General features: G+C 37.7%; 1 protein-coding gene across 1 annotated transcript in view; it reads left to right on the forward strand.

Annotated features, from left to right (window-relative positions):
* The window catches only part of LOC115224103 (A disintegrin and metalloproteinase with thrombospondin motifs 16-like), a 123,186-nt gene that overhangs the window by 107,082 nt on the left and 1,104 nt on the right, over nucleotides 1-15,000 (forward strand). The window contains exons 22-25 of the mRNA XM_036515185.1: nucleotides 1-190; nucleotides 7,908-8,102; nucleotides 12,119-12,269; nucleotides 14,801-15,000. The exon at nucleotides 1-190 is cut by the window's left edge and continues 5 nt beyond it; the exon at nucleotides 14,801-15,000 is cut by the window's right edge and continues 1,104 nt beyond it. Of these exons, the coding sequence (XP_036371078.1) occupies nucleotides 1-190; nucleotides 7,908-8,102; nucleotides 12,119-12,269; nucleotides 14,801-14,922 (658 nt within the window). The 3' untranslated portion in view covers nucleotides 14,923-15,000. The remainder of the gene's footprint in view (nucleotides 191-7,907; nucleotides 8,103-12,118; nucleotides 12,270-14,800) is intronic.

Raw genomic sequence — 15,000 nt, forward strand, 5'->3', positions numbered from 1 at the left:
TGTTACATGTGGTAAAGGCTACAAAAGAAGACGCGTTGATTGTATGCAAAAAGTGAACAGACGGTGGACGGCGATGCCCGAGACTGTGTGTTCACACTCCCATAAACCTCAGTCAACCAGAACGTGTAGAACCCGCAAGAAATGCCCCAAAACTAAAAGGTACCAATGGGTGGCCTCTGCTTGGGGTGAAGTAAGTAAATTTCTTTTCTTGAATACAAACACACATACAAAAAAGCACAGACATATTATGTATATATATGTGAATACTTATATAAATAAAATACACATAGGCGTAGGAGTGGCTGTGTGGTAAGTAGCTTGTTTACCAACCACATGGTTCCAGGTTCAGTCCCACTGCGTGGCACCTTGGGCAAATGTCTTCTACTATAGCCTCGGGCCGACTAAAGCCTTGTGAGTGGATTTGGTAGACGGAAACTGAAAGAAGCCCGTTGTATATATGTCGTTGTATATAAGTATATATATATGTATATATATGCGTGTGTGTGTTTGTGTGTCTGTGTTTGTCCCTCTAGCTGGTGTGTTTATGTTCCCGTTACTTAGCGGTTCGGCAAAAGAGACCGATAGAATAAGTACTGGGCTTACAAAAGAATAAGTCCTGGGGTCGAGTTGCTCGATTAAAGGTGGTGCTCCGGCATGGCCGCAGTCAAATGACTGAAAACGAGTAAAAGAGAATAAAAGAGAAATACTCACAATATATGAATGTATACACACACACACACAGATGTATATATACAGTTGAAGGCGTCTGTTGATAACCACGAAGTTGGCCATACTCCGTAAAAGTGTACTTAATGCATGAAAAGTAGAATTCGAGTGATAATTTAATATGATTAGAGCCTCCATCGGAGAAAGTTGACCATATATCTGCACGTGTATGCGTAGTCCTGAGCAAGATTTTTGTGAGGGAGAATGATAGTCGCCTATGCATGCAAGTTTCCTCGCTCTCCACACCACTTAGGGCAAAGGCCACCGTGTTAAGCCGATGCAGCTTCGCATCAGTGTCATCGCGGATTTTCTTGTCACAACGCAAAGAGCTGGAACAGATGCCGCAGGGCATCACACCCAGTTCTCTCATCCTTAACTCATCACCAGATTTTGGTATTGGGAGCTACGCCAATTGCCGGTCTGGTTATCACAACATAGTCCCGAAGGTTCCACCCTCCTCATCGAAAATCAAAACTTCGTGCTACAATGTCTAGATGTGAAACGCATACAACTTTTTAATATCTTGTTAAAGAAACTGAGAAATCCACATGGCGTGGCTGCAGAAATATTAAAAAGGCAGCTGGATAATCTGCTATCTGGAATTCATGACGAACCATCATCACGGCAAGAAACGCTGCTGAGGACAGCGGCATCAAACTTTTTCCTTCACCAAAAGTTAAGAACTGCAGGAATACCACTTGCATAGGTGGAGCTCCTGCATGGCCACAACCCTTGCGTGGGTACTACTAATATATATATATATATATATATATATTAACAACCGTTTAACTCAGCTCCACATGACTCAGAGTTTCGTGAGCGCGTAGGTCACGTCCGGCTCACGAGATATTAGAAGAGTGAGAAATTTGAGACAATTTAAAGATGGCTTCTAGGTGTTAGGCTTCTGTTCGATAGATCAGGTCACGTGGTATTAATATTGTGGAAGTAACACCAGCTATTTTCTTTACTTTTGGGCCCTCGTATCTTTCAATGTCGAATTCCCTCCTCCTGAAACCCTTAGACTTCAGTAAGCAATTCACCAAAATAAGCTTGCACTATATTAGAAGAATCTCTAATCTACTCTAATTTGTCATCGAACAGGGCCACTCCTACTATAACAAGGCATTAGTAAAGAGTAGATTCACCGTTAAGTTAGTATATTTAGTGAGGATCTCTACTCTCGAACGCGAAGACAGCCGGAAAGAGAGAGATAATCCGGTTCAATTTTCTATTCAGTCTCAAAATTTCAACTGATATAGCTTGGAACTTCCTAACGCTAACTAAAAATATTTCCCAAGAAACCATAAGTATTATAAACTCTTCAACCTCCATAATGTTAGTTACTCTTGCTTATACAAAAGCACTTCGAACACCGCATGCTACAATAGACGTAAGCACGCACACATACACAGCCACCAATTCCCATTCCAGTCTGTAACTTCCGAAATTCTACTAACTAACCACTGGGAGTATGCTACCTCTCAAAGGCTCTAGTCTATAGAGACATCTTCACACATTCTCACAAGACATTAGACAGGTATGACAGCCAATGATTTTAAAGGAAGATATACACAGCACATGCACTCCTTCTGGTGCAGAGACGAGGAAACTCATCTTCCTGTCCTGCTTCATCTAGAGACTCTGCAACCATCATCTTTGAAGTACAACTGATAGTACCTCTTCTTATTCAGCTTGAACTCGCAATTGCCGACTCGGTCTCTACAAGAGACTTCACATACTTCACCAGCCTGCAATATCCATTAACAGGTTGAATGAACTAACGTATAGTTGCCACTAGAGGCAACTGACAATCCAGATATCCCACCCTAGACCTGACTGTCCCATACGCAAGGGCAGGGTACTTAATCGCTACTGTCCGTATACACTACAGTCCATCTATGTTGATCATCCAACATCCCTTATAACCCTACACCATCAAATATGATTACTCCCAACTAATGATTGTTGCCGCTAATGTGTTAATACTCTACTGAACTATGACTTGACTGGCGCCAACATACCATCCTACCATGTACGGTTTCCAATACAAGGAACTGATATTGCTAAATACACTATACTGCAGCCTGCCACCAAAATAACACCAGCATCCTGCTAAGATTCTGTCCGAGCAAGTGCATCTAAAAATAAGGAAAATAGCTGGTGTCAATTTCCCATTAATACCACGTGAGCTGAGCTGACAATAGAGGCCCTAACGCCTAGAAGCCACCTTGATTTGTTTACTCAGATATCTCACTCTTCTCCTAACATTTCATGAGATGGACGTGTCCTACGCGCCCACGAAACTAAGTTATGTGGAGCTAAGTCAAATTGTTACTAAAAATATATGTAACTCCTACCAAATGTCTCGAGTGTCACTTTCTTTCGTTTGGACACTCACACGTGTGTGAGGTGGGCAGAAAAATTGCATAACTGCAGGCTTTAAGTTCCATGTCGAAACATTTGTGTTTCAAAACACCACGTGTCATCCGTACATCACTACACCTACCTGAAACACACCTGTTTGTCAGGAAACAATGTTTGCCGGTGTACGGAGTTGGTATGTAGTTTTTTTTTCAGATATTTAAAGCTTTACAATAGATTGAGTACTCAAGCTTTGTCAGACTAACGATACACGCTCATACATACATACATACATACATATGTATATATATATACGTGTCCAAACATATGCACATGTATTTTGTGTGCATTTACATGTGTACATATAGGTGTGTGTGTGTATGTGTGTGTGTGCACGTTTATATATGTACATATACACGTGTATGTATACGTGTACTAGGTGCGTTGAATAAATTGTCGTCTAAATTACACAAAAATGAAAATGACAGACATCTCGCAGATATATTTACCAAAATTACATAAAAGTATCTTGAAATACTAAAGAGTAAATTTGTTCAATAAAATCGCCATTGGCTTCAACCACGACCTCCAAACGACTTCGGATTCTCCTGCAACTCTTCTGGACGGTTTGCTTGTTTAAGTGGGTGAATGCTGCTTGAATCCTTGCCTTCAGTTCATTTTTGGTGTTACAAAGAATTTCGTTGGTCTCTCGCTCAACTGCGCCCCACACATAATAATCAATGGGCTTGCAGTCTGGGGAATTAGGTGAGTTAAGCCTCCAGTTGCACTGGGACCATCAAGTGCAGAGTTTCAAACACCCACACTGGTGAAACGAACGTAGGAACAAATGTTATAAATGTGCGTTCAACGTAATCTCTCACATAAACATATATATAAGTTTATATTCATATATATATGTATATATATATGCACACCACACACATATATATGTGTGTGTAGTGCAATTTAGACCTTAAAATTGCACGACAGCGGGTATTTAGAACTCCGTGTGTGTATTCCCGCTCGTGTAACTAAATATTTTACAAACATTTCCCTATGTTTTGTTTTAAACATACATACATACATACATACATACATACACACCCACACACACACACATACATACATACATACATACACACACACCCACACACACACACACATACATACATACATACACATACATACATACATACATACATACATACATACATACATACATACATACATACATACATACACACACACACATACATACATACATACACACATACACACACACATACATACATACATACACACATACACACACACATACATACATACATACATACATACATACAAGTGCTTACACTGTTCCTTTACCAAGCATAGTGTGTCGGAAATATGACCATAATTCATTCGTTGTGTTTTGTTTTCGTATTCTATCGCTGATACTTATTACTCCAACTGAATTTGATATGGGAAAGTATCAGAGACGAAAGTCAATGCCTTGTATATATATATGCACTGAAACTTAGAAAAGACGAACGCATCAATTTTAAAACGAAATGTTGAGTTAGTGAAGAAAACTTCATAATGAGGAGAAATACAAGAAGCGTGAAGATTTTGTACGGTTTCAGTCGTAACATTTTAAGAATTTAATCTATGAACGCAAAATTCTTCACAATGTATTTTTAAATGGGTTACAGTTCTGTTTTCACAATCACACGCAGTTGGCAAGCGGTGGCAGAGGGACACATACATGCATACACACAGACACATACATACATACATACATACATACATAGTTACGTACGTACATACATACATACAATTTATATTTAACCTCACTTAAACATAGATGTTCTGTTAGAACAAACTGTACTGCGGTAGGTACCATGAGAGAAACACTTATATTGCTTTTAGGATAAAATGCACTCTTGTTCATATCGCTAGCGAGGAGAAAAGTCCCCGCCACCTCCAGGGACAACACCACTAATCACGTGATTTCGACCTTCCTTGGTCTTGTCAATGATGGACGCTCGACTGCTGAGGCTCATTTCCTTGCTAGCAATATGTAGATTGACAGTGCTAGAACAGTTGCTGGTGTCACGATTAGCCAGTGAGTTTCTTCATATATTATATATATATATATATATATATATATATATAATTCTTTGAAATTTTTCAGCTTTAAAGCTGCGGTCATGCTAGGGCACCACCGTTTATATATATATATATATATATATATATATATATATATATATATATATATATGTATAAACTGTGGTTCCCTAGAACATGCACGTACGTGCGGCGGTCTTCTTTCAGTTTCCGTCTGCCACATTCGGACCTATAGTTGGAGACATTTAATCCAAGGTTCCATCAATGGAACTGAACTCAAGACCACATGATTGAGAAGCAGTCTTTTTAACCACACAGCCATAACTACACCTGTTCCTGAAAAATAAAATATGGTATTAACATGACTGAAATACCTTTGCTCAAGCAGTGTTGACTGGAGCTAAAAACAACAGAAGCATACATATGTCGACCCGACTGTCGATATTCTAATATAACTTCAGGTAATACATTTCTGAATGACAATATAAGATCTAAAAAGAACCAGTTCATAATATGCTAGCAATCTACCATTTATATCACACAGATTGCGTGATTCATTCTGCAAAATTATATAAATACTATTGCCATGATACTGCTTTGTAGAACACAGCTTCTATCAAATAATATATATATGAAATAATATCAAAGATCTTTTGTCATGTAATCATAAACGAATCCATACCACCAGGAGATAAGTGTCAGATGTAAATACAAAAACAAATGAAAGAAATGTATCGACATTCGTGCGCTTATTACATTGCACTGATGTAGTTATCACTCTAATATTATATATATTATATATATATTATATATATAATTCTTTGAAATTTTTCAGCTTTAAAGCTGCGGTCATGCTAGGGCACCACCGTTTATATATATATATATATATATATATAATATATATATATATGTATAAACTGTGGTTCCCTAGAACATGCACGTACGTGCGGCGGTCTTCTTTCAGTTTCCGTCTGCCACATTCGGACCTATAGTTGGAGACATTTAATCCAAGGTTCCATCAATGGAACTGAACTCAAGACCACATGATTGAGAAGCAGTCTTTTTAACCACACAGCCATAACTACACCTGTTCCTGAAAAATAAAATATGGTATTAACATGACTGAAATACCTTTGCTCAAGCAGTGTTGACTGGAGCTAAAAACAACAGAAGCATACATATGTCGACCCGACTGTCGATATTCTAATATAACTTCAGGTAATACATTTCTGAATGACAATATAAGATCTAAAAAGAACCAGTTCATAATATGCTAGCAATCTACCATTTATATCACACAGATTGCGTGATTCATTCTGCAAAATTATATAAATACTATTGCCATGATACTGCTTTGTAGAACACAGCTTCTATCAAATAATATATATATGAAATAATATCAAAGATCTTTTGTCATGTAATCATAAACGAATCCATACCACCAGGAGATAAGTGTCAGATGTAAATACAAAAACAAATGAAAGAAATGTATCGACATTCGTGCGCTTATTACATTGCACTGATGTAGTTATCACTCTAATATTATATATATATACATAATGAAACTAGATCAATGTATACACAAAGCGATTTAGATAATTTTCTATCTACATATATTCATTCGTCTGTCAAAAACATTACACACAAACACACTACTTATCTTTCCTGAACAACGTATACACAAATGTGATCTCCCAATCAGCTCATACAGCTATTTTCTTGCCTCTATCCAACTATTTATCTCTCTCTCTCCATTGGCTCGGGAACTAGGTGTGCAAAGGGTGCAGATATACTCGCGATAATTTAAGCGGTGGTGGCGCAAGGAAAACGCTTTGAACATCCTCCTGGTAAACTGGGTTTGCATCCCCTAAGCAAATTTCGTTCCTGCACTTATTTCTCCCCCACCTCTTCCTCTCTCTCTCTCTCTCTCTCTTTCTCTGTTTCACTCTCACCCTCTCTCTCTCTCTCTCTCTCTCTCTTTCACTCTCACTCTCTCTCTCACACACACACATACATTTGTACAGTTTAACATCACACACTCACACAATGCGTTTCCGTTTATCAAGTTTAGTCACACGGTTTCGGTCTCCCCAGGGCCATGGTAAAAGTTATTTGCCCAAAGTGCCGCGCTGTGGGACTGAACCCAAGATCATGTAGTTGTGAAATGAACTTCTTAGCCACACAGTCATGCTTGTGCCGATAGACAGATAGATAGATAGATAGATAGATAGATAGATAGATAGATAGATAGATAGATATTATCTTTTCTACTCTAGGCACAAGGCCCGAAATTTTGGGGGAGGGGACCAGTCGATTAGATCGACCCCAGTACATAACTGGTACTTAAATTATCGATCCTGAAAGGCAAAGTCGACCTCGGCGTAATTTGAACTCAGAACGAAAAGTCGCTCGGTATGCTAACGTTTCTTATTTCTTTATTGCCCACAATGGGCTAAACATAGAGGGGACAAACAAGGGGAGACAAAGGGATTAAGTCGAATACATCGACCTCAGTGCGTAACTGGTACTTAATTTATCGACCCCGAAAGGATGAAAGGCAAAGTCGACCTTGGCGGAATTTGGATAGATAGATAGATATTATCAACAAATAGATACAGATATAATAAAGCGAGAGAACGGGGAGGGAAACATAGATATTATGCATGTTTGTGTACTATGTATTTCTATATCGATGGATGTGTTTTCTAATTTAGTGTTCAAAATCTTGTGGCTACGGTGGTTTGCAAAGGAAAATCCTTCGATGCACGAGATATGACAGGAAAACAAATAGCCTGACACCAAAGCCGAACAAAAACTGCCAACATATTCCCAAACCGAAAATGATTCTAACAAGAAAATGTGCTCAACAAAATGAATGCAGCAAATGGACCGTATCGAGTTGGACACGTGTAAGTACACTACTAAATATTATTATTGTAATGAGCTTATAATTTGCTTGGTTGTTTTTGTCTTGGCAGATAACTTCGCGTGGAGATCAGATTATATGCTAAATTTAATATTCAGGTGCTTAAATACATTTATACCTTACGTATGTGCGTGCGAATGTGCGTGCTGACGTGCGTATCTGAGGCATTCAGCTGAGAAGTATTCCGCTTGACACGAGGGTTTATCTGAGATTAAGGGGTGAAAAAAAAAACCCAATATTAGAAGTTTAGAAGCTGTTGTTTTTGTTATTGTGGTTTAACCCCTGCTGTTCCGCTCAAGCAGATTTGTGTTTAAGTTTATTCCAACTATGATCGCCTCATTTTATTATTAGGCATAGTTCCTCCGAAACGATGTGCTCCAGGATGATGTGTTTCTCTCTCTTTCTTTTAAAGCCGGTAAGATCAAATTAGAGGGAAATTTAACTGCTATTTCTGACTGATCGGACGATCGTTGGGAGGTTCTTTGTTGTAGTTCTTGTTGCGGTGATAGTGATGGTCAGTAAATGGCGAAACCTCCAAGTTGAGCTCACAAGGAGAGTTGAAGTTAATACTGAGAGATAATCCTTTCTATTATAGACTATATGCACTTAACAGGCTATAAAATAATATTTCGCTTAAGTTATATATTCCGATTGACATGCAGTTTGGAAAAGCGGGGACGACAATTATATATATATATATATATATATATATATATATATATATATATATATATATATACTCTTTTACTTGTTTCAGTCATTTGACTGCGGCCATGCTGGAGCACCACCTTTAGTCGAGCAAATCGACCCCAGGACTTATTCTTTGTAAGCCTAGTACTTATTCTAATCGGTCTCTTTTGCCGAACCGCTAAGTAACGGGGACGTAAACACACCACCATCGGTTGTCAAGCGATGTTGGAGGGACAAACACAGACACACAAACATACACACACATACATACATATATATATATATACACGACGGGCTTCTTTCAGTTTCCGTCTACCAAATCCACTCACAAGGATTTGGTCGGCCCGAGGCTATAGTAGAAGACACTTGCCCAAGGTGCCACGCAGTGGGAATGAACCCGAAACCATGTGGTTGGCAAGCAAGCTACTTACCACACAGCCACTCCTGCGCCTATATATATATATATATATTTATATATATATGTGTGTGTGTGTGTGTGTGTGTTAGTTTAAAGGTGTGCATGAGTATGTTTTGTTATGTCGTTTATTCTCATAAAAGAGACATCAGACATGATCAACGGCATCCCAGTTGTGACCATCTCTTCTTTTCAGTAAATCAGGGATACAGCCAAGACCGTCTTTGCATCATAAGCTCCTACATATACAACCACAGTATATATAGATTAGCATGGGGTCTGGAGGCACCTAAGATCGTAGAGATCCCAGGCAGCTGCCCAGCAGGCCCATGTTTTAACACTTTCGTTATTTCATTTCTGTTGAAATACAATGCCTTTGTTTTAATTAATTTTGAAAATAATGAAGAATTTAGTAAAATAATCAAGTCCTTATTTAGCTGGTATTTGCAATAAACTGTATTTCATGACATAAAAGATCCACGGCCATATTAGCCGCGCTTCCAATTTCAACAGCGCAGATTCAGGGAAAAGGTGTTGGTACGTTAAATCATGTACTTATTAATTATTTCTTTATTGCCCACAAGGGGCTAAACATAGAGGGGACAAACAAAGACAAACAAACGGATTAAGTTGATTCCATCGGCGCCAGTGCGTAACTGGTACTTAATTTATCGACCCCGGAAGGATGAAAGGCAAAGTCAACCTCGGTGGAATTTGAACTCAGAACGTAACGGCAGACGAAATACTGCCAGGCATTTCACCCGGCACGCTAACGTTTCTGCCAGCTCGCCGCCTTAATCATGTACTTATTAAAGCAATCTAGTACGACATTGCAAAGGTACCTTAGCTATATGGACTTAGGCTAGATAAAAGAGACCGTCTGGATTAAAATTAGCCCATGGTAGTGAGCGTCAGGGGCAAAATTAGCTTATAGGAGGCCCAACTTGGCATACAGGACTCGGAGTAATCTTTTGGAACATTATTTTTTGTTTTGGTTTTTGAGTCATTAAATACGGCAAATCAACATGAAATTTTGACGGTATGTTTTAATTAAGATAATTTTAAACAGGAAATTTGTACCATAGAACCAGTGGGGTTCTCAGACGGGTTGTTATCAAAAGGATAAGATGGTGTTGAATATAATCTACGATAGCTTTTTTTTTTCTTTTCTTTTCAAGAGCAGTACTGATTTCCTTTGCGTGATATGTGAGCAAATCATGGGCGTTAAATGCTGAAAATGAAAAACCAGATCATGGCTTGCGTAATGAAATGTTATAAAGAAAAAAACGCTTTGCATTCCACGTACAGAATATCGAACTAACACACGAGAGTGCTGGGAAAGAATTTGATGACAGATTGTGAGCCACTAAACTCTTCTGTCAATTGTTAAACGGCAGAAAATAGAGTAGCTTGGTCATATAACATGACACCATCACACCCTGCTTCTAGCGAATACGATCAGTCATGGACAAAGCCCAGTGTGTAACGAGTTCAGACTACCTCCATCTACTTCGCCTTACCTTCTTGGTAACTTGAAGTCAGGTTCAGGTTACCGAGAGGGGGAAGGAAATCGATTTCAAATTACGCCTGCTTAGTAGCTGGAAGATAATTTCTACAACTAGTACTGCTGCTACTGCTGCTACTACTACTACTACTACTACTACTACTACTACTACTACTATGACCACCACTACCCACTTATCCAGCCACAATCACTACGACGATCACTATTGCTATTATTACGATTACTGACTACGACTGCTGCAACCACTATCACAAGCAACCATCACAACTGCCACTAACTACAACTAAGACCACCAATACTACTACAGATACTACTATCACCATCCTCACCCCCTCCTACTTCTACAAGGACCATCACAACCACCATCAGAGCTGCTACTGCTACTGTTAGTAGCACTACTACTCTCAAGATATTTATTGTATTACATCCCTGCTGTAAAGCAGTAGTAGTAGTAGTAGTAGTAGTAGTAGTAGTAGTAGTAGTAGTAATGGTGGTGGTGGTGGTGGTGGTGGTAGAGCAAGGATTAAATGAAACCAAGTTTAGGTTAACACACATGGATGGGGTAATATGATAACTGGGACGGGGGTAACTCGAAATGAAGAGTAACTCGAAAGCTCTACGCCGGCCAAAGATATGTACGCGGACTACCAAAGCTGATTGAGCAATATCAAGCAATGGGATGGGAGGAATTTGGCGGAAGAACATGAAATCAACTGATGGTGGAAAGAGGTTATAACTATTTTTTGTGAACCAAATGCTTCTCTTCGCTGTAGAACAGTCACAGTAAAACTACGGCCCACGTGAATTCTTAAATCGAACACCAAACGAAAATTGAACGGTTTTTTTATCGCTCTCTGTACATGTCCTCAGATTGACACCCAAACACTCTGAAATGTTCGTAATTGGAGCTACCGGCGCGAATGCCAAGCAGTACAGCATGTCGTTCCCAAATTTCTGGTAGAGTGAACAGCGTCATGGTGCTGTTTTTCTCACAGACGGTGTCCAACTGGCCCTACTATACTGTGTAGTCGACAAAGTCAAAAATAAACAATGTGTATTCGCGAAATAAAAAAAACATAAAATGGCGGCAATTTACTCATTGGACCCTTTATATGAATTTGTACGTATAGATATGTAATTATTTGTATATATGTAAGTATGAATATAAAGTGCAGCCTGTCTAATGATGGGCCATCTCTTATGTGCCTTGAAAAAGGTTGACTCTACCTGCTATAGAATTTTGTATTGGTTTCTCCTGCGTTATTTGATTAAAAGACTTATATAAGAATATATGTATATATTTGAATGTGTCTTTTCACTTGTAATGACATGTGTAATTCTAATCAATTATACTTTCTTTCGTAAATAGTGCAGCCAATCATGCGGTATGTATGGTGTTCAAACTCGGGCTGTGAAGTGTGTTGTTAATGAACATTGGCAAGTCAATCCGCTCCGTTGTCGACAGTCGCAAAAACCACAGACCAAACAACGATGTAATACTTTTGCATGTCCAACTGCAAGTGAGTACTGGTTCTGATAGTTATAATATATGAATTTTTATTTCATTTATTTGTTTGGTGAACAAAGACATCGTTGATTGTAAGTCTGCATTGGGACAAACGTTGACATCATTTCTAACGGTAGCAGTAACAAGAAAGTGTTTCTAGCTATATACAGAACAATATTGCAAGGAACTTTGTTCAAGAAAGGGTTGGTTATTTGGAGGATTTTTTCTCCGGTACCGCCGAAAGATATATGAGCGTCACCCAAACACACACGCACCTAATAGAAGATATGAAGATTTTTATGTAAGCGCTTTCGATTACCATCAGACCTTGAAACATGTATAAACAAATGTTGTTTTTCTTAGGTTCTTATCGTTACAGTAATTGTATTCAGAAGAATTTTCCTGTGTTTCCGGTTTAGTTTCAGTTAAAAAGCTTTATTAAATATTCTTCTCTTGCTTTCGTAATTGTTCATTTCCTTTTATCTTAAAAACGGCAAATTATTAAATTTTCTCCTTTCTACAGATGTGCGTGTGTGTGTGTATGTGTGTGCACAATATGGACCGTTCCTAAAAATTGATCCTTGATTTGTTGTTTATGTGTCCTGACTCTGTTTACAGTTTTTTCCCCTTTTTGATCGATATAGTTCTCATTACATTGTGGACATGTAATGCAATAAATTAGAGATTTCGTTTTGCTATTCGTATTTACATTAATTTTTCAACAATTTCCTGCTTTGTGTAACTATGTTTTTGATATCATCTAAGATTTTGCCCTGTTCATTCAAATTGCATGTTTTGCAACGAAGTTTGTTACATTTCGTAACTCGTGCTTCTACTTCCCGTAGAAATATAATCTTTGTCAAAGAGTCTTTTAAGATTAGTTTGTTGTGCTCCACTGTTCATGATTTGAAACTTTTTAATAGGTTCACTTGGATTTGAGAACTAGAATACAATTAGAAAGCGTTGTTTTGCGAAATGTAAGATATCGTGATTTCTACAATTATGGGTAACTAAAATCGAAATTTTTAGTTGAGTTCTCTTCCTCATTGTGAAAATTTCTTAACAAGCCAAGGATCGGCATTTGTTTTGCTTTGCTTATGGCCTTTAATTAAATCTTTCTGATGTTTTTCCTGTTGTCTATTTCATCTAACTGAATTTGTAACTATTGTAGAGAAACGTCTTGCCATATTAAGTGTAACGTTTCTTTTAGTCTGTGATATATGACAAGTTATAAACCTTAATTAATGGAATGTGTCCGTTTCCTTACAATAAAGATCATGTTATAATAACCCCATTTTTGTTAATTATTAGAATGTCTAAAAATGAAAGTTCACTTCTATTCATTTCTATTGTGAATATTATTATTAATTCTTGAAATTTTATAAGATCTTTCTTATTTGTATTTCAAAATATGTAAGTCAACAAGGAATATTTTCCAATTTTGTTTTAAGTAGGTTTTGAAATTCTGAACTTAAATAATTTCAGATTGGATATATTTATTTCTTCTAAGTATCTCATTATATTGCAAAATTCGGCGCGGCTACTGCATCCATTGCCATCCCTTTTATTAGAAGACAATCTTGAAGGGAAAAAGTCGTTGCTTTCTAGCATCAATTGTATTCCTTCTAATACGATTTTTAAGAATCTCTCCTAAATTGTATGTAGCCATTTTGTCTATCCAGAATTCCATTGCCTCCAATCTTAATTCATACAAGATATTTGCACAGAGCCTAGTCACATCAAAACTAACAATGATTGTCACTACACTTACGCTTTCTGGAATGTTATTTAAAAAGTTCATGTCCTCTCTGATGAAATTAGGAAACAATTTGCATTATGATTTCAGTATGATGTTGGCACTTAATGGTGGTTGTGCAACACGCGCGTAATTTTAAATCTGATGACTTAAGAACCTTCATATATGATGCAAGAAGGACTTTCGAGAGTGCATGTCTGTTTCAGTGTCTCAATTCCGCAATTGTTCACAGTAATCTTGCTTCTGTCGAAAAATATTATCATATCCTTGAGGTAAATTCATTTCTTATAGTCATCCTACTATACTTGTTATCTCTGAGAAAACTAAAAATTTACTGAGTAAAATATCGCCTTTTACTTTGCGATGTCTAAATGTAGCTAAAAGGTAAAACGATACATGAGAAGAATATGTAATTCGGGCAAATCCAAATCGTCGTTGTAAGTAATGTAACAATACTCAACATGCACAAGATCACAAGATCATGACAATTTTGGAGAGATGTTGTGTTTAAAAGACCTCTGCAGTTAACTGGCACTTTGCTTTATCGATTCCAGTAGGAAAAGGGACAAACATTTCTCTTATTAAATTATGACTGCTAAATTAGAGAGGTCTTAAATTTGGCAGTGAGTTGAGAGTCAACCGTCTCCAAACAATACTCTTCATAAATAGTGTTATTTTATGTTTTAAGTTGCATTTGGTTTTGTTTCAATTTTCAATTTCTTTTCTTGTTTTTTATGGGAGGGGTTTGGTTTTTTGTTTGTTTTTTCATCATCTTCCTTTATTTTCAGGTCTCGAATCATCTTGCACAGATGTGATGGGCTGGTGCTACGTGGCTGTGGCCAGGAATATGTGTGAGAGTCCGTTGATCAAGAAACGTTGTTGCAAGTCGTGTTCGACGAGAGAACAGTAAGTGTTGCCTGATGCAAATGGCGACGGATTCAATATGGTAAGAAGATTGAAAAGTATGGAAAAAGAAAGAAAACAATTG

This window comes from Octopus sinensis, linkage group LG1, assembly GCF_006345805.1.
Source record: "Octopus sinensis linkage group LG1, ASM634580v1, whole genome shotgun sequence".
Classification (NCBI taxonomy): Eukaryota; Metazoa; Mollusca; class Cephalopoda; order Octopoda; family Octopodidae; genus Octopus; species Octopus sinensis.